Below are 21,491 nucleotides of genomic sequence, written 5' to 3'. Positions count from 1 at the left end.
TCTGCAGTAGAGAGCAGATGATGTATGGGAACACCATCTGGAGTTCCCCTCCAAGAGTCACACCATCCTGACTTGGTATTACATTGCTATTCATTCACTATTAGGTGAAAATCCTGGGAATGCATCCCTAACAGCTCTGAGGGTGTCTTTACATACCAAGGATTACTGTGGTGAAAAAATGCAACTCATTCCCACTTGCTCAAAGCTAATCAGAGATGGCCAATAATTATGGTCTAGCCAGCTATATCCGTATCTGGTGAACAAATTAAGAAAAAAGCTTGACCCTTCTTAATTTGTTAGCTTTTCTTTAGCCACTTTAATTCATATGGTCCCTATTGCCTCCTGCAGGTCTTTTGATCCTTCCTCAGTCCATTTAGAATTGTCTTGATCTTACCAACCTTCTCAGTCTCTTGCCGAGTAGTCTTTCAGCTAGCCAAGTCATTTCTTAGCACAAGGTCCACCCTTTACATGGACAATGGCTGGGATCACATCCACTGTTACCAGCCTGACAACTACCACGCTCTGCGAGTAAACTTTCATTAAAGGCACCTCTCCACACTTATCTGTGACCCCATTGGTATTCACTGAGCTCTCGGCCAGAAATTTGACAATTCCTGCTACTAACAGAATCTGAAAACCTCCAATATCTCAATTTACTGATCCCCTTCTCCAGCTCTTTTTGAAAAACTTGTAGCTCAATTTCCCCCCTAAATCCAGCATGCTGGCTTTGTTTTACATATTCACTGTTTGACACAAGAATGTTTTTGTGACATTACTATTAATTTTAATCATTCCCTTTACAGTTACTCAGTTTTAATACTCGACCCCAGTTCAAATTATTGATTTCCTGGTTTGTGGTTTATTCTAATGCCTTAGTTTACAGAGGGAAAGTTACAAAGAAATACTGAACAACCATTTGGCTGCTTTCCTGTGATGTCACACCTTATTTTCTCTCTCTTTTGAATGCCAGCTGTCCACTCCCAACCTAACTGTGTCATGGCACTGGACTAGTACTCTTAGGCCTCAAGTCATCACTGTTTATCCCATCCTGGGTTTCACTCTGACTCTATTCCTGCTGCTTGGCAACTACTTAATACCTGAAGACTGTTGGGAACAGTTTTCTTGTTCATGCAAATACTGACTAGTTGTCCTTCACATTATCCTTTTCAAGTTTTTGAAGGCTTGCTTCACTCTCTCCTATGACATGAAGTATTTATTAAATATGAACATTGTCTGTCTCCTTAACTTTAGGTGCTTTTATGCATTTTCTAATACATTGAGTACAATATTGCTTCATATTACTCATTACAACATTTTCTTTTGTTTTTGATTTGGTGGCTGCTCCTGTAAATGATGTCGTGGAGTATGTTATACATGGGAATTCATGATTGATTTTTGTGCACATCCTGATAAAGTGCAATTTTTGTTTCAGGAAAAATTCGAGCTTAAGTAATTTTGTGAATGGTGCAGTTTGTTTATGATGGCTCTGTGCTACATTTATCTGCAATATGCAATATTGAGATGTGAGAAAGATGCAAGGACTGTCCAGATAAGTTGATTGTTAGCAAACACATGGCCAATGAAGAATAGCAAGGGTAAATATTAATTTAAACATTTCCGTGTGAAAAATAAGAGTATTATTTAAATTAAGAAATATTAGGAAATGTGGATTACAAAAAATATGGATGGTCCTTGTACACCAGTCATTTGAAAGTAAACAGGCTATATGCAGCAAGTAATCAGGAAGGTAAATGGCATGTTGACCTTCATTGTAAAACTATTCTGAGTTCAGAAGTAGGAATCATCAAATCTCTACAGTGTGGAAGCAGGCCTATCAGCCCATTAAGTGTACACTGACCTTCCAAAGAGCGTCCCACCCAGACACAGTCTCCCTAGCCTGCATTTTCCATGGCCTTGAACATCTCTGGACACTATGTGCAATTTAGCATGGCCAATCCACTAAATCTACATATCTTTTGGATCATGGGAGGAAACCAGAGCAGCTGGAGGAAACCAATGCAAACATGGGGAGAATGTGTAAACTCCACACACAGTCGGCCAAAGGTGGAACCAAACCCATGTCCCTGGTGCAGTAAGGCAGCAGAACTAACCACTGAGCCATCGTGCCTTACTGCAGTTATATGGGCTCTGGGTGACACCACACCTGGAATATCTCATGCACTTTCCATAGAGGGAGGGTAGTGAAGGGTTCATTAGGCTAATGCCAAAAGTGGTGGGATTGTCATATGAGAGATTACTTCAACTGGGTCTGTATTCACTAGAGTTTAGAAAAAAGAAAGGGGATCTTATTGAAACACATGATTCTAACAGGACTAAAAAGATGAGATGCATGGAAGATGTTGCCCCTGGTTGTAGAGTCTGGATTCAGAAGTCACTGTGTCGTGTTATGGGGATGGCCATTTCGGATCGTGTTAAGAAGCATTTATTTACAGAGAGGGTGGTCAACATATGCAACTTGTTCCACTAAAGGCTGTGATGGTTCCACTATTAAGTGTATACAAAAAAGAAATTGATAATTTTTTAGATATTAAAGACATCAAGGGATATGGCGAAAAACAAGGGATATGGAGAAAAACAAGGAATATAATGTTGAGTAGAAGATCAGCCAGGATTCTATTGAGTGGCAAAAAAGATTTGCAAGTTTGAATGCCCTTCTGTTATGTTTCTATATTTGATTAGTCTATTTTGTGTAAATATTTAGTGTTGTGTCGTCACTAAATTATTGGACTAGTAATCCAAATGACTGGACTGTTTTGAGCTATATTAGTTCAGTTGCTCCCCCCAGTAACTTTCAGGGTATAATTCTGCTTTTAACAAGAAATTAAATCTGAATTAGAAATTGATTTCATTAAAAATTATCTGAAAGCTTTTATATTGTAATAAAAATACAACTAGTTCTTTTATCATTTCTTCGCTAAGAAAACCTGATCGCTGTTCTTTGTGACTTCAACCTCTCCCAATAGCTCCTGAAGTAGCCCAGCAAGCTACTTGAAACAATAGGGAGGGACTAGAGATACCAATCTTGCAGGGATGCTGATATCCCATGGATTTTGTATTTCTATTTCAAAGAACATTCAAATTGCAGTCTGTTTTGAAAATCTGAAAACCCATCAGTTTGAAACTCTAGAGAAGAAATTAAGCTTGAATTTTTAACAAACCAGTTTAGATTTATTAGGCCTTCAGAGTGTTTTTTTTTTAAAAAGTCAGAAAAGGGAATTTACAAAGGATTTGTATTTAAAGGATGTAATGGCAATAGTTCTTACCATTTTAAGTGAATGGAGATCTTCTGTAAATATGGTTTGATTCTATGGCCACATTTTACAAGATAAAACCAATATTTTAATCTCAAAACTAGGTCTGATATGTGGGGATGGAGGTGGGCATGGTGGTTCCCAGGCCCATGTAGGTGAGAGAAGTTGGGAGAAGAAATACCATAACATGTTCCTGCTCCTGCCATTTTTCTTTGTGTGGCTTGAATGCTTTGGTAGCCATCTGTCTAACGGTGACAGCCAATTGAACTTATTAAGAAACTGATTTAAGTTAAACTTTTCAGTGAAAATCCACTTTTCAAAAGGAAACTAGTCTCTCATTGTCCTTCATCTGATAGTGAGGTGAACATGAGAGGAACTGCCTTTGTGAAAGTTTTGGTCATTTGGACTGAACAACTCCAGAAATGGACTAACTGAGAGACTTCTTTACACAGCACTGAATCTGTTAGAGTCAGCTATCATTATTTGGAAGAGAAGTAGCAAGCTTTGAAGATACTTCACCTGATCTGCCTTTGAATTGCCCTCGATTGCACATCCTTGCTGTGAGAATTCAGAATGACACCAGAGCAACATTCTCTTCTGCTAAGGCTTAGGACATTGCTTTCTCTTGTAATGTATTGCAGTTGTCTTCTGTACAGTCACATGCCCCTCCATCGGGCAGAGAGAATGGAAATCAAGGTGACTGTGGAAGGAAGCCAGGTCACCAAAAGAGGGCCTAAGTTCACATGCAGGCCTTTTGGCTATAGGAACATGATTGCCAAGCTGCCTTTTGTCCATGATCTATGTGATCTATTCATGAGTTTCAACTCAATGGAGATCCTGTTGGATTTTCCTGATCCAATTTTTCCTTTTCCCACATTTATTCTCTCCTTTAATGCTGACTGAACAAAGGTGAACTGATATCACACAAACCAACACAGAAACAATTTGTGGTGTTCTTCTGAGTAACTCTACAGCAGTGCAAGTTAACAGCCATCCTTGCTTCTATATAGTTTTTTTATTAGACAATTTTGTGCCAAATGTGATCATTACCCAACTTATAGAGGTACAGCAAAGAAGTTATGTCATTTTTAAGATGGAATGGGTAATGAGAAAATAAGGGATTAAAAGTGATAAAATTTGACTTTGGCGTGGTCAGTCTTTTTTTTTGGATTTGATATTCTGATGTTATGAAAGCCATCTTTCTTTCTCCACTTTTTATCAAAGCCAAACGTTTACAAGGATCGTTATAAGATAACATCTTGGATCCAGTTTGTGTGTGAACTTTTGGGTTGGTAGTTTTCTCTAGTTAGCTGAATGCTATCTTGCAAAATAATCTGACTGGAGCAAGATTCTTGCCATGTTTTCTGTGATTTTAGTTGTTTCTGACCACAAAACCTAAACTAAAGAAGAGCTAATGCATAATGTTATGTTCATTTTTGACGACTTATTCTAAACCTAGATCTCTAAATGCCCTAAAGTTGTCTTCTCTTCTAGGCATGTCTTGACAGAAATCCAGAAGCATTTAAACCTAAGATTGGGAAAGGAAAGGAAGGTGAATCTGATAGACGACACAGCAAAGGATGTAACTGTAAAAGATCAGGGTGTCTGAAAAATTACTGTGAATGCTATGAGGTAAGCATGATGGCAAGATATTGTTCTGGACTTTTAGATTTGAAACTGAGTAAACTATTACTTGGCCACAGAGTAAAGGTCTTTCATTATATGCCCAAGGTTACAAATTTCAATCTATCTCAGAAGACTTTATAGATTGACTATTTTTTAAATGTACTAATGTGTTCTTCTCCATCCTTCTTCTTTTCTTGGGTTTCTACTGCCTTCTGGTATTCAATCTGACAACTCTTGGGCATCTTCCTCAAATGTTACACAGTCTGTGTGAAATTAATGGATTGCTTGACTAACAGACATTTCAGCTAAATTGGAACTTAGCTTGACCCAACATCTAAATGTATACAGGATTGACAGGGCTAAGATGAAACTCCTGACTGATTTCTAAACTTCTGGAGACCAGGGATGATTTAACTAATTGCAATCTCTAGCTGTTGCTGAACGAAGTTATCAAATACCAATCAATCTAAAGATGAAAGAATTTTCAAGGATCTCTGGCTTCTGTCTTGTCCATACATTTCCTCTTTCTAAAAATTATGAAAAAATACTCACTCATCAATATTACATGGCATCTGCAGCACAGAAAAGCAGACCATTTGACTCAAGACCAAGTTTATGCCTCATGTGAGTTTCATACTAGCCTTTTGACATTATCTTATTAGTGTATTCCACTACTCCTTTTCTGCCTCTTCAACTTAGCCAGTATACCCTCAAATGCATTTATGCTATCTACTACTTCTCTTTTGTATCGTAAATTCCACATTTATAAACTCTTTAGATGTTAAATTTATTGCTGATTATCTTGTATTTTTGATCCCTAGTTTTGGTCTACATGTGAATGTAGACTAAGAAATAGGAGTCGAGAATATGGTGCTGGAAAAGCACAGCAGGTCAGGCAGCATCCGAGGAGCAGGAGAATCGATGTTTTGGGCATAAACCCTTCGTCAGGAATGAGCCTAATTTCTGACGAAGGGCAAATGCCTGAAACATCAACTCTCCTGCTCTTCGGATGCTGCCTGACCTGCTGTGCTTTTCCAGCACCACATTCTATTTTGATCTCCAGCATCTGTAGTCCTCACTTTCTCCTAAGAAATAGGAGCAAGGTTTGGTCATTTGGCCATTATTGAGCAGGCTGAAATCATGGCGGATCTTCTATATCAATTCCATCTTCCCACATGTTTACCTATCGTTTCCTTAGTGTCCAAAAAAACTGTTGATTTTTGGCTTGAATAAACTCAACTGAGCATCTGCAACTTTATGGACTGATTCACATAAGTCCATAACCTTTTGAATGAAAAAATTTCTCTTCGCCTCAATTTAAGTGACTGGTTCCTTATTCTGAAGCTTTGAGTTTAAGTACCCAGCCAGGGGTGCATCTTCCCACTTGTCTACCACATCAATCCCACTAATAATTTTATATGTGTCAGTGAGATTACCCCTCATTCTTCTAAGCTGTAGGAAATATAGACCAGGTCTACTTGATTCCTTAATCACAGTAATCAGTCTAACGAACTTTGTTGCACCACCTTTTATGGCAAGTATATCCTCATCAGTTAATAGTTCTCCAAGTACCTAAATCCTATGTAATTGCAGTAAGACACCTTCACCCTTCTACATCAATTCCTTTGAAGAAAGCATTAGCATACCATATATTTTCATTTTGCATGATATACCTGTGGCTTTCCTATCTGTGACATTTGTGCAAAAAAATGCCCACATTCCTCTGAATATCAACATTTCCAATCTTTCTTGGAAGAAATCCATTTTTCCAACCAAAGTGAATATATTCAATTTGCCACCTTCCCTCCTGCACTTCTCAGTTCCTCATAGCTTACTTTTCCATTTCACTTAGTGCATCCAAGTTTGCTGATACAATTTCTCTTCATTTAAGTCATTAATATAAATTGAGAGTAGCTGAGGCTGTAACATTGATCCTTACATTGTTCCATTGATTGCCAGCTTGAAAAAGATCAGTTTGTTGTTATTTTCCCAATTACCAATTCTCAATTCATGCTAATATGTTATTCCAGTTACCATGAACCCATGGATTGATGTGGTAGGCAGGTGGGAAGATGTCACTCCTGACTGGGTGCTTGAAAACTCAAAGCTTCAGAAAAAGGAATCAGTCATACAGAATTGATGCGTAATAACTTCTTGTGTGGAACCTGATCAAATGAATTTGAAAATTCAAATGTACTACCCCACAAATAGAAACATTTATGCTATGCTTTTGAAGTTCCTGCCAGCTGAAGTTACCATTTGGATGCAAACTTATCTCAAGTAATCATAGCTTTCAGAATAACTGCCAATTATCATTATACCATTATTACTGCAACGAAGGTCAGCTCCTAAAATTCCAGCCCCATCTTTATTGAAGACACAGATGTTGAAATTCACAGAATTCTGCAGCTTTCAAGTTCACCATTCAAATATAATTATCCGTCTATGAGCTAATTGATATTTCTCAGGAGCAGGAATGCCAGTATCTCAGCAGGCAGACTATTTTAAATCTTAATCTAGCCAGCCAGAAAAAACTGCACATTTTCCCCACCTCTATTATTCTGTTTTAGATTTAATTTTCAGGTTTTCATTTCCAGTTTACCAGACAGTCTATGACAAGCAACAAAAATAGAATTGCTGGTAAAACTCAGTAGGTCTGGCAGGAACTGTGTTTTGTTCTTCAGTTCTGAAGAAGGGTCACTGGATCCAAAACACTAATTCTGTTTTCTCTCCACAGATGCTGTTTTTCTAGCAATCTCTAATTTGTTTCTGACTTGCAGAAACTGCAGTTCTTGGGTTTTTTTAAGTCCATCACAAATATTGATTTGTTTTGCATGTGAGAAACTTCCTGTTATCAGTCTTAAATTTACCTTTCAATAGTTTGACAAACTCTGTTTAATTTGAAATGGTAGTCCAGATTTAGTTTTTTATATTCCTTTAGTGTACATGAATGCCTTTTTGAGTCATGTCTAACACATTTCTACATGTCTCCAATCACCTTATCTGTTTACTTTGCAGCATCAGCATAGAACATAGGAGTAGCAGGAGACCACTCAGCTCTTCAAGCCTACTCCACCATTCATCATGTCCAACTCAGTAGCCTAATCCTGCTGTTCCCCGCCCCCCTGTCCATAACCTTTGATGCCATTTGTCCCAAGCTGCCTCTTGAATACATTTAATATTTTGACATCAACTACTTCCTGTGGTAATTAATTCCTCACCATGCTTTGGGTGAAGAAATGGCTCCTCATCATCTTAAATGGTCTACCCCAAATCCTCAGACTGTGATCCTGCTTCTGGACACACCCACCATTGGGAACAACCTCCCTATCCGGTTAAAATTTTGTAAGTCTTTGAAATCCACCCCCCCACATTTTTCATTGGAATTCAGATGAATATAATCCTAACCTAGTCAATCTCTCCTAATAAGTTAGTCCTGCCATCTCCGGAATCAGCCTGGTGAGCCTTTGCTGTGCTTTCTTGAGGCACTGTAGGTGCTATATACCAAGGTCCTATATACATGGTAACAACACATCCCTGCTCCTGTGCTCGACAATGAGAGATAACACTGAGTGTGCAATCAAGAAGCACTTTACTGAGTGATAACCTGCTCACTTATTGATATTCAGTTTGGGCTCTGCCAAGAGTGTTCTTCTTCATACCTCATTACAGCTTTTGTCCAAACACTTGGAAAAAAAACCCAGCTAAATTCCAGAGGTGAAAGTTACAGTTCTTGACATCAAGGTACATTTTGATCAGGTGTGGTATCAATAACTTCAAGCAAAATTGAATTATTTGAGTCAACCCACTGGTTGGGTTCATGTAGGCACAAAAGGAGGAGGTTGTGTTTCATGGAAATCAGTCACCTCAGCCCAGCTCATCACTGCAGGAATTCCTCAAATACCTTCAGCTGCTTCATCAATAGCCTCCCTCATGTCGTCATGATTAGGGATGTTTTCTCATGATCGTACAACATTCAATGCCGTCTCCATAGATACTGAAATTAAATCAGAAAATGGCTGATCGTATCTATGGAGAGAGAAACAGTTAAATGTATCAGGTCCCTTATTTTCAAAACTGGGAAACAGTTAGAAATGTAATAGCTTCAAAGTAGCTAGAATGGAGGGTTAGTGAAGCAGTGAGAAATAAACAATTTCTGTGATAGGGTGAAAAGCAGGAGACATTAAATGAAAGATACCGAAACATCGTAAATAATGAGTAAGTTACTCCATCTTTCAAGCCTGTTTTGCCATTCAGTATGATAATGGCTGCTCATTCCACTCAGGACCCTGTTCCTGCATTCACTTCATACCCATTGATTCCTTTGATCCTAAAAACTATATCTGTCTCCAACTTGAAAGTATTAATTGCTTTGGCCTCCACTGTTCTCTATGGCAGAGAATTCCATAGACTTATTGCTGACAGGGTGAAAAATATTATCACTTTAGTCCTAAATCGACTGTGTCCACTCGTTCAGGACTTCCCTGTTAGCGGGAACATCCTTCCTGAGTTTACCCTGTCTAGTCCTGTTGGAATTTAATTGGTTTATATGAGATCCTCTCTCATTCTTCTGAACTTCAGTGAATATAGTCCTAACTGATCTAGTTTGACTTCATGTGTCAGTCCTGTCATCATCCGAAGAAGCAGTCCATGGCTGCAAGTAGCAGGTACATGACAAAATTCAGGTTTGGACTGGTAATGACAAGACACCTGTGTCATACAAGTGCCAAGCAATGACTATCTCCAGCAAGAGAGAATCTTGCCATCACCCTTCGATTGTCTGACACCTTTACTGAATATCCCAGCATCAATATCCTGGACCACAAACTTTATTTGGACAAGCTATGTAAATACTCTGGCTACAAAAGTGTGCCAGAGGCTGAAAATTCTACAGCAAGTACCTCACCACTGACTCCACAAAGCACAAGTCAGAATTATAAAGGAATTTTGCTTTGATGAGAACAGCTCCCAAAACACTCAGGAAATTCAACACCGCCCTGGACAAAGTAGCCTGTTGGATTGACAACCCATCCACCACCTTAAACATGCATATTCTCTGCCTGTGGCACACTGTGGTAGCAGTATGTTCCATATACAAGGGGCACTGCAACAATTTACCACAACTGGACTGCATCACCCATTACTGCTAGCACTTTTGTTAAAAGAAAAAACTGGTGCATGAGAACACCCCCACATAAAATTTATATCAATTTGAATTTGAACTCTATCATTGCACTTTCACTGTCGCAAGATACTGAAAGTCCTTTCATTATAGCACTGTGAGGGATACGTAATCTATGAACCTCCTTTCCGAGTTGAAATGTTAACATCTCCTTTCTTGTCCAAAAGTGTAAGCTTTTCATTCTAGGCATCTGCCTGGCAGGTGGTCTTTGCGTTTCCTATGGGGTGGCTTAGTTTTCTTGACCTAAACAATCTCTAGGTGCAACATTGCCAGTGTGCGATAAAACTTGGATAACTTTCTGTTTGACTGTTTTGGTTATGTAGTTTTGTTTGTTTTATTCCATTGTTTGGGCAAGTTGAGCGAGTGGCATTAAATTTCATCTGTTATTTTGCACATATATTCCATCCAACCCATTTTTTGTTGTATTAGTGAGTGGCCAACTTTGATTCTCCAAACTTTTCTGGCTTGCTATCATCTGCAAAATCAATTAATTTGACTGAGCACCTTTATTGTTGTCTTCTGTTTTTACTTTGGAAAGAAGTTTTGCTTTGTTTCAATTCCATAATTGGGAGAGGTGATGATAATACCACTGGACTAGTAATCCAGATGCTTAGGCTAATGCTTTGGAGGTGGAATTTTCATCGCACCATTACTGTGGAATTCAAATTCTAACAAATTTTGAATATAAAGCTGATGGTGACTATGACAACTATCATCAATTGTCATTAAAAACCCATCTGGCTCGTTAATCTCCTTTTGGGGAAGAAATCTGCTCCTGCCTGATCTGGTCTCTGTGACTCCAGATCTCCAGCAATGTGATTGACTCTTAACTGCCCTCTACCATGTAGTCCAGGGGGCATTTAGCAAACTGGAGCAAATTCTGGCCTTGCCAATGATGGCCATTTCCCACAAATGAATAATAATAATAACTTAATCCATCCAAAACAAATTAATGTTTTGACATGGTTGGGTTATATTCCAATGCTATAGCAGCAATGCTTTGCACTTGGAGTATTGTAAGAAAAGTAGACTGCAACAGTACGAGAGAGACTTGAAACAAATGCAGCAACAAACCAAATTGCTTGGATCTTGTAAAAGTCTGAATGTAGACAATGGTCTGCAGATGACTCTATCCCACTTACACATACTTTTGTGAGAACTTTAGCACAATGAATTCTGAATTCTCATAGGTAATATTGCATCACTAAAATATCTGTTCCCAATTCACAACAGTATAGCCCTGGATAGTTGCTTTCCACATACCGTACTTGCCTTTCTCCAAGTCCTGCCAGCTCAACAATTTCAATTTAATTATATTGTGCCTCCACAAAAATATAAACCCACGTGTTGAAGAGATAAAATGAACACCAAGTCAAAAATAAGAAGCTATTATGAGAGAACAGAAAGTTTTTAAAGATAAGGATCTGTGATATGTACACAGTACTGGCGAGAAATTACCATGGAAGCAATGATAGACAATGGCAAAGATGAGAGGTTGGCTGTGGATAGCACAAATAGAGTTTTATGACAATAGATATTAGGTACTGAGAATAGGAGAGAAATACATTTAGAAGAAAGAAGACATATAAAAGCTGTGAAAGAAAATTGAGGATAAGGTTAATTTCAAAAGTTGAAAAGGGATAGCAGCACAACAATTGGCATGACTACAGGGCATAGATTTAAAGTGAGAGGGGAAAAAATTAAAAAGAACCTGAGGGGTTAATTTTTGATGCAGAGGGTGGTGTATACATGGAACAAGCTGCCGGAGGTAGTGGTAGAGGATGGTACAATTGCAACATTTAAAAGACATCGGGATGGGTACATGACTAGAAAAGGTTTAGACGGACATGGATCCAATTGCAGCAAATGGCACTAGGTCCGATTGGGATCTGGCCGGCGCAGATGAGTTAGATTGAAGGGTCGGTTTCTGAGACATTTGACTCTTAGTCTGGTAGGATCAGTAGTCATTGAGAATTTTAAAATGGTGATAAGTAGAAAGAGATGAAGTGCTCCATACAAAAGGTACTGGAGGAATTGGAAGAGAGGCTTCACTCATTCCATAACAAATAATGGGTGCTAGGTGGGAAACGGGCTTCAGTAAGAGACAAGATCCTGCCACCCAGTTGCAAATTTCAAAGCTAACATGTCAGTGCAATTGTGCTGAAAACATTTGTAGATGGTAATTAGCATGATAATTTAGAGGAAAATGTTGTGACCGGTGAAGTATTTAATCCTTTGAGTCTATTCATTTTGTTAGGAACATAATCTTGATCCGAAACCAACACTTCCAATGAAGGAATTCATGAACACATTATGGAAGTCTTTTTGCTCAGTCTGTTTCATAAGTTTACTTCTTTATGGGATAATGTTTCACCTAAATTCAGGTCTAACTAGTTACTTGTTAACTGAATAATTCTCCCTTTTTCCTGTGCTCTTAGTCTCTACCAAGAAGGATGTTTGCATCTGTGCCTTTTAGCCTTTTTGAAAATTTGGACTGTTCTTGCCTCAGTGCTCTGTCTTGTGGACAAAGCTTTGGGGGCATGTAACGTATTACATTGGATCTACTGCCTGTATTCACTTGTCAATTTTCTTTTACTACTGCCCATTGCTGAAAAGATAAAGTGTAAGTGCTATATAACAGACACCCGATCCTCTGCTGCCTGAAAATCTCATAAGATTTTAATAAAAGAATCCTCCTCCTCAATGATGCCTTTGTAAGACTAACATTGAACTCCCTTTGGTAAAACTCTTGACTACAATTTACAGCAGTAAACTGCAAAAATAAAGCATTTATGAGTGAATTAAATACTACGTTTAACCTTACAAAATAAATGTTGGTGAGGTTAGGTCGTATAATTTATATGGAATCTGTACATCTTTTCTCTGAGTAGTCTGTCATTTCTCAATGTTGCAATGATGGGAATGGAAAAATCAGTTGCGGAACAGTAAAGTCAACATTGTCTTTCAGAGCATAGGGTTGCTGTCTTATTAGATGGAGAGAGAACTGGTGGTGGTTTAATCTGAGTGTCACCACACTTCAGGCGAGTGGAGATTGGTCCTGGAATTGAACTCTCATAACAACTGGTATAATCCTAAGAGTGGTTTATGACAAACTTGAGAACATTACTCTTTACAGTTCTGATTTAAAGTAATAGTGCATGGGATGAGTTTTCTTGAAGTCTTCTCAGCATTTCAATATTTGGTAGACCTTTAAATGAAAATTTGACAGTTCTGCTTATTGTGCCTTTTGTTTTAGAGAAGTGCAACATTATTTTATCAAAATGGTTCAGCTCATTGAAAACATAAAACAATTGCCAGCTACAGATGATGATTGAGTGAAATACATGACATTGAAGTCTAATGTTTTCCCTTTATGTTATTGCTTCTCAGGCAAAGATAATGTGTTCATCAATATGTAAATGTATTGGCTGTAAAAACTTTGAGGAAAGCCCTGAGCGGAAGACCCTCATGCATTTGGCAGATGCCGCAGAAGTGCGTGTCCAGCAACAGACGGCTGCAAAAACAAAGCTTTCATCACAAATATCTGACCTACTGACCAGAACAATGCCAGCAGTTACAAGTGGTGGGGGAAAGTAGGTCATTCACTGATTCCAAAACTTGTGATCGGATCAGATTTTAGACAAGCTAAAAATATCATTATTTCAAGGTTGTAGGAGCAAATTACTGCAGATGCTGGAATCTGTACTGAAAACAACAAATGCTCGCGGTCACAGCAGGTCAGACTGCATCCATGGAGCTTGCTGTCTCTCTGTCTGTGGATGCTGTCTGACCCACTGATCTCCAGCATTTGTTGTTTTCAGAATTGTTTCAAGTCTGTTTAATTTGAAATTATAGGTTTTTAAGTATTTTTGTGTAGCACACTTGATCTCCCCATAATTCACCTTTATACTTTAAATTATTTTAATTGATAGGTTTCTGTTTCAGATGTAGGGGCTATCATAACTTGTTCTCGCTACTTCTGTTCTATTTAATTCAATGGTCCTGAAATCTCCTGCCTTGAGTTTGATGTCCATATATTGGTTAAATATCTGAAGAGTCATAAAAATGTACAGCATGGAAACAGACCCTTCGGTCCAACTTGTCCATGCTGACCAGATATCCCAACCCAATTGAGTCCCACCTGCCAGCACCTGGCCTATTCATATACCCATCCAGATGCCTTTTAAATGTTGTAATTGTACTAACCTCCACACTTCTGGCAGCTCATTCCATACACGTACCACCCTCTGCATGAAACAGTTGCCCCTTGGGTCTCTTTTATATCTTTCCCCTCTCACCCTAAACCTATGCCCTCTAGTTATGTACTCCCCCACCCCAGGGAAAAGACTTTGTGTATTTACCCTATCCATGCCCCTCATGATTTTATAAACCACTATAAGGTCACCCCTCAGCCTCCGACGCTCCAGGGAAAACAGCCTGAGCCTATTCAAACTCTCTATAAACCTCAAATCCACCAACCCTGGCAACATCCTTGTAAATCTTTTCTGAACCCTTTCAAGTTTCACAACATCCTTCCGATAGGAAGGAGACCAGAAATGCATGCAATATTCCAATGGTGGCCTAACCAATGTCCTGTACAGCTGCAACATGACCTTTCAACTCCTGTACTTAGTACTCTGACCAATAAAGGAAAGTATACCAAATGCCGCCTTCACTATCCTATCTACGTGCAACTCTACTTTAAACGAGCTATGAACCTGCATTCCAAGGTCTCTTTGTTCAGGAACACTCCCTAAGACCTTACCATTAAGTGTATAAATCCTGCTAAGCTTTGCTTTCCCAAAATGCAGCACCTCGCATTTATCTAAGTTAAACTCCATCTGCCACTTCTCAGTCCATTGGCCCATCTGATGGGCTTAGAACTTTTCAGATATTGAAAACATTGTATTAATGCAAACTATTGTTTTGATATATTTTGCAGAAGATAAAATATATTTTGTTCTTGTGGTGTTAAAAAGGTCCTGTGTTGCAGACAAATGGGGAGAGAGGATTTGAATTTGTTCTTGTTCTCTTCTTCCATATTTATTTCCCTGTTTCTGTTGATAAAGGCCAATCTATAATGACCTGCAGCAACTATTTAGGGTTAAAACAGATGCATGCTTTATTCAAAACCAGGGGATGATTGTCACCACACACATATATACACACTCGCACAGATACACACACACACACACACACACGAGCGCATACGTGTGCACATATGCATACAGGCGCCCCCGTGCACACACACACATGCCCCGCATACACACACACATGCCCCCCCCCCCGGGCTACATGTGCGCACACCCCCGCGCACGCACATGGAATATCAAGGAAAAGAAAGTAAACAATTAGGAATAACTGGAATTCTCCATTTAAAGAGGCAAGATTTGCTTCGGGATAGTCAGTATGGCTTTGTCAGAGGGAGGCATGTCTAACAAATCTGATGTGCTGCCTGACCTGCTGTGCTGTTCCAGCAATAAAGTTTCAACTTTGATCTCCAGCATCTGCAGACCTCACTTTCTCCTTTGTTAGAGGGAGGCATGTCTAACAAATCTGATGAGATTTTTTGAGGAGATCATCGTCGCATAGCATGGAAGCAGACCCTTCGGTCCAACTAGTCCACGTCAACAATATCCCCAAACTAAACTAGTCCCATATCCCGCTAAACCTTTCCTGTACATGTACTTATCAAATGTCTTTTTAATTGTTATAACGCTACATGCATTTCCTAGCAGTTCATTCCACATATGAACCACACTGTTTTTGTTTATAAAAAAGTTGTCCCTTATCCTTTTTTTTTTAAATCTTTCTCCTCTCAACTTAAAAATATGACCCCTAGTTTTAAACTCCCCCCATCCTGGGCAGGGAACCCTGGCCATTCACCTTTCTATCTATGCCCGTCATCATATTATGAGCCTCAATAAGATCACCCCTCAACCTCTTGTGTTCTGGGGATAAAAACACCAGCCTTTCCGGTCTATAATTTCTGTCCTTGTTTGTATTCCAAAATGCAACACCTCACATTTATTCAAATTAAATTCCATCTGGTACTCCTCAGCCCATTGACCCAGTTGACCAAGATCTCTTTGTAATCTTTGAAAACCTTCTTTACTGTTCACTATATCACCAATTTTGCTGCTATCTGCAAACTTACTAACCATGCCTCCTAAACTCTCATCCATATCATTTTTATAAATGACAAACAGAAGTGGACCAGTCACAGGCCTCCCGTGACTGGTCACAGGCCTCCCGTCTGAAAAACAACCCAGCAAAACCACCATCTGTCTCCGAACATCAAACCAAATTTGTATGCAATTGGTAAGCCCACCCCAAATACCATTTAATCTAACTTTATTAGTCAGTCTACCATGCGGAACTTTGTGAAAGGCTTTGCTCAAGTCCAAGTAAACAACGTCTGCCGATTTTTATTTTAAAAAAAACACTCAATCAAGTTTGAGATATGATTTTCCTCTTACAAGACTATACTGACTGTCCTTAAGCTGGTGTTATCTGATTTTTGTTTTAACTTGTCTATTCCAAACCAACACCAGCACCACCTCATTACCCCTAATCAATCCTTGCCTCTTCATGTAAATCCTATCTTCCGGAATCACCTCCAACAACTTAGCTACCACTGATGTCAGACTCTCAGGTCTGTAGTTTCCAGGCTTCTCTTTACAGCCTTTTTTAAGCAATGGCACAACATTAGCCACCTTCCGGTACTTCACCTATGGTTTTAAATAATAAATGTATTTCTGCTGGAGACCCCGCAATTCCCTTCCTAACTTCCCACAATGTTCTCGGATACAGTTAGTCATAGAGTCACCAAGTGTTTGGATGATGGTAGAGCAGTTGATGCAGTTATATGGATGTCAGCAAGGCCTTTGACAAGGTCCCACATGGCAAACTGAAAGAAGGTAGAAGTTCATGGGATATAGGATAACTTAGCAAGATAGATTCCAAGTTGTCTTAGTGACAGGAGACAGAGGGTGGTGGTAGGAGACTGTTTTTGTCTGGAGGTGGTGTGCTGAAGAAGGGCATGTGCCCGAAACGTCGAATCTTCTGTTCCCTAGATGCTGCCTGACCTGCTGTGCTGTTCCAGCAATAAAGTTTCAGCTGCTGTAGCATGCTGCAAAGCTGCCTTGATTGTTTGTGACATTTGTAAATGATGTAGATGAGAATGTGGGAGAGGTGACAAGTATATTTGCGGATGATGCAAAAGTTTGACTGGGTTGTTGACAGGGAGGGCAGGCTTGTATTAGATTATGGGAGGATATAAACGATTGGTCAGCTGAGCAGATCAGTGGCAAGTGAAATTTAACTCTAAGTATTTGGAAGTAGGAACAAGACAAAATAGTACTCAAATAGTAAGACACCAGGAAGCTTAGGAATACAGGGATCTTGGAGTGCTTTACCATAGATCCTTGAAGGTAGCAGGACAGGTTATTAATGCAGTTTAAAATATAGAGGATACTTGCCTTTATCAGTCATGGCATAGATTATATGAGCACGGAGATCACATTGAAACTGTACAGAACTTAGTTTAGGTCACAGATGAAAAATTGTGTGCAGTTCTGGTCACCTCACTATGGGAAGGATGTGATTGCACTGTTGTGGGTGCAAGTGTATTCACTAGGATGTCTCCTGGGATGAAGCATTGCAACTGTAAAGAGAGTATGGATAATCTTGGGTTGTTTTGTTTGGAGCAGAGAATGTTGAGGGTGTCCTGATAAAGATGTACAAGATTGAGGGGCATGGATAGGGTGTGTAGAGAGCAGCTGTTCCCTTTGGTCGAAGGGTCAGTAACAATTGAGCACAATACTAAAGTACAATTTAAGTTTAGAAGCAATTTGAGGAAAGCCTTTTTTATCCAGAGATGTTGGGGAGGTCTGAAATGCACTGCCTGGGAGGATAGTGAGGCAGGGACTCTCACGATCTTTAAAACGTACTCTGAGCATTTGAAGTATTGTAATATTTGAGGCAATGGGACTAGTGTAGGTAGTATATTTCTGGTGGTACTGACTTGATGGTGCAAAGGGCCTGTTCTTAACTATATGATTCTATGATTCCCCTAATTTTTGTGTTGTCTGCAAACTTACTAATCAAAACATCCACATTTTTATCCAAATAATTCTTATATACACTACGAACAAAACTCTAGTCAGAAAAACACCCCTCCACAACTATCATCTGTTATCTATAACCAAGCTAATTTTGTATCCAATTTACCAACTCACTGTGGATCTCGTGATTTAATCTTCTGAACTAGTCAAATGAACTAGGATCTTGTCAAATGCTTTAGTAAAGTCCATGTAGACAGCATCCACTGCCATACTCTCATCAATCATCATTGTCATTTCCTCAAAAAAATTCACATTTGAGACTAGGCCTCCCCTGCATGATACCATGCTGACTATTCCTAATAAACCATATTTTTCCAAACGGAAGTAAATAGTGACCCTAAAAATTTTTTCCAACAATTTCCCAAAGTTTAATTTGTTGAAGCTTAATTTGGCTTCAGCACACTCAGCATTTTACCATTAATTAATATTGGAACGAACCTACTTGATTTAGATCAAGAATCAAATTGATCATTAACCCCTCATACTAGTTTCACTTGAGAATTAATCCTTTAGGGACCATCATGTTTAAGATACTTTTGAGGTAAATTAAGAAATATTTGTAGTAAGCCTTTATGAATTTGATATGTACTGAATAATTTTGTTCATTGTTCTTGTTTTTTGTTTTTCAGGTTGCCATTCACATTTGTGACAAAAGAAGTGGCAGAAGCAACTTGTGAATGCCTTCTGGCACAAGCTGAAGAGGCAGAGAAGAATAGTCAGACAAAAGCTGTCACGGAACGCATGATCCTGGAAGAATTCGGGCGCTGTTTAATGCAGATTATAAACTCAGCAGGAAAAGCCAAAGGAGATACTTGTGCTCTGAGTTGCTGATCCACCAGTTGCTGTCCTGTGGAAACTGAACAGGAAAAATCATCTGTGAAAACTCAGCTAATGGCTTTTTCCTAGATTAAAACTGAAAAGTTTTGGGCTTACCATGATATTTTACAGCTGTATGGTTAGCAAGAACTTTCAATAAGTCAGATTATTCCTTTTTGGCAGACTTTGTGTGCATTGTCTAACTGAGGTGCCTTTTTTAAACTTAATGCTTAGAATACAGAGTAAGTAGATTTTATGATGTAAAATCAGTGTGTGAATATGCAAAACCGTTGTGAAGAAGACACCGTTTTCATGCTAGTGGTGACATTTTATATATTTTCCATCCCTCTATGCAAGGTTGCTTTCTCTTTGACCACCTTTTCCCCAGGATGTTATTGACACTTTTTGGGCATTCTGATCCCTCAGTGAAAAGTGTCTTGTTAGTTTGTGGTATATTCTGTCTCTGCATTTGATAGTGGAAGATTTGAATACTATACCTACAATTAAAGATACCCTCAAATTACTTTCCAAAAGCATTATGAAGATGATAATGATAATTAAAAATGTAACAGAATCTGCGGATGGAAATACGGTTTTGTGTGGCTGAAAAGCTTTTGCATTACATATCATCTTGGTGTTAATGTAAATGTGTATCTCCTTATGAGATGCATCATCAATTATTGAGTCATTGAGTCATTAGCACTTTGAAAATCTGTTAACTTGCTGTGAGCTAGTACTGAAGGGACTATCGGCTTTATAACACTTTGATCAACTGATGGCTTTGCGCTATATCAGACATGGCAAATTCATGTATTAGGTATATTTGATTAACATTGACTTTCACCCTCTGACCATTTTGTTGACTTTTTCTCCACCTCTGAACAATACTGCCAATTAAGATCACAAGCTGGCACTGCAGTGTAGGTTGTAGCAGGTTGTCTGTTTGTGTGTCTCCCTTGCTCTCCAATACCATCTCACTCACTCACTCACTCACTCTCTTCCCTTACCTTCCCTCCCCTCCCTCCTATTATTGGCTATTTGTGAGCTGCCATACCAAAGTGCAGGCATTTGCCTGTGAAAGGGGAAAACAATAAAGAGCTACCCCTTGATTTGTAGAAATAGTATTGGCAGAGGTCCAAAAACACATTCTCAGCTATGAACAGAGAACAGGAAAAGGGGAAGAAATGCTAGAACAGTCATCACTTTTATCTTTCCAAAAGAAAGTCTTCTGAGAAACATAATCTTGTCACACAAGGGTCACCTAACATTGTGAAAAACACACAATTTTTAGGATAAGCTTTTTTTTTACATAAAAGCATATTTGCACGACCTTTTTGTAAAGTGTGCTCTGTTGAATAAAGTTGCTATAACCATTTCGATGATTAATGAATGGAGGTAGAAGCCTGAAAGTGAATGCTTCTCTTTGAACATGTCAGCATGCCCATTTGCAATGACAGTGCAATATGCAAAACTTCAAGGCACACTTTTTAAAAACTGTTTTTGAAAAATGTAGGCAAAACTGATTATTTCCCTTATTTTAATTTGAAATTTTAAAGAAGTTTTCTAAAGTATTACTACATAATTCTGCTGTAGAAAGACATGTTTGCCTGTTTGAATCAAAATTAATAGTCAACTTAGTGAAATTTGGTACCAGCAGTGTACAGTGTCCTAATCTTCTCAAAACATTTTTGTTAATTACTGCTATTTTCATATAACTTGAGGAATAGCCTGTTAACATACAGATCGACAAGGATGTTTTTAAAAAGGTATTTTTACAGAATGTTAGAACAGGGTATTTGATTACAGTCCATACCTGCCTTAGATTAATTATTCTGAGTAATGATGTATAAAATGTATATTAGTGGATAAGTTGTTTCTCAAGCTTGTACTTTATCAGGTTTCAAGAGGTGGGGGGGAAAGCATTGTCTTTCTCTACTGTACCAGGAATTGAAATGCTATACTAATTTGTATATATTCTGTTTATTTAGTTTCTGCAGCTGTATTATGAATATTTAAATATTGTATACAAAAGTACTTTTGGTTATCTGAATGGAATTCAGATTACGTGTGTAGATTGTGAAAATAGTGTGGATATCACTGTGGGTGTTTTACTGGTTTTAATTTGAAGATGCAGTTCCATATCTTTCTGGTGTCTTGTGTTTTCCTCTGATTTTTCTGTACTACATTTTATATATTTTTTTTCTTCAAGCTAGTCAAATACAATGCAAGAAGCTTTTTGTAACAGCCCAAATATTAAATTGATTAATTGCCTTCTATGTTACCTTTGAAAGCAGATGTATACTTTATTTATGTTAAATCAATTTTAGATTTGTATTTCATGCAAACTGGGAAGTCTATGAAAGATGTAAAACTTTAGATAACACGGTTTGTCATTTCCTTTTTAAATTTAGTGATTTAAATACCCTGTGACAACTTAAACTGATAGGCAGATAAATGAGCATCAATCTT

The 21,491-nt window shown here is 38.5% G+C and overlaps 1 protein-coding gene across 5 annotated transcripts in view; it reads left to right on the top strand.

The window, feature by feature from the left end:
* The window catches only part of lin54 (lin-54 DREAM MuvB core complex component), an 85,271-nt gene extending 64,014 nt beyond the window's left edge, over positions 1-21,257 (top strand). For 4 of the 5 annotated variants that reach the window (XM_043695212.1, XM_043695199.1, XM_043695198.1 and 1 more), the window contains 3 exons: positions 4,767-4,904; positions 13,471-13,673; positions 18,836-21,257. In XM_043695212.1, the coding sequence (XP_043551147.1) occupies positions 4,767-4,904; positions 13,471-13,673; positions 18,836-19,037 (543 nt within the window). In that variant the 3' untranslated portion in view covers positions 19,038-21,257. Of the gene's footprint in view, positions 1-4,766; positions 4,905-7,916; positions 8,130-13,470; positions 13,674-18,835 lie in introns of those variants that run through there. The other variant, XM_043695220.1, reaches the window with a different exon arrangement.
* The last annotated feature ends 234 nt before the right edge of the window (positions 21,258-21,491 follow it).

The sequence above is a fragment of the Chiloscyllium plagiosum genome, chromosome 1 (genome assembly GCF_004010195.1).
Source record: "Chiloscyllium plagiosum isolate BGI_BamShark_2017 chromosome 1, ASM401019v2, whole genome shotgun sequence".
Lineage (NCBI taxonomy): Eukaryota > Metazoa > Chordata > Chondrichthyes > Orectolobiformes > Hemiscylliidae > Chiloscyllium > Chiloscyllium plagiosum.
This window is presented reverse-complemented; position numbering and strand designations above follow the sequence as displayed.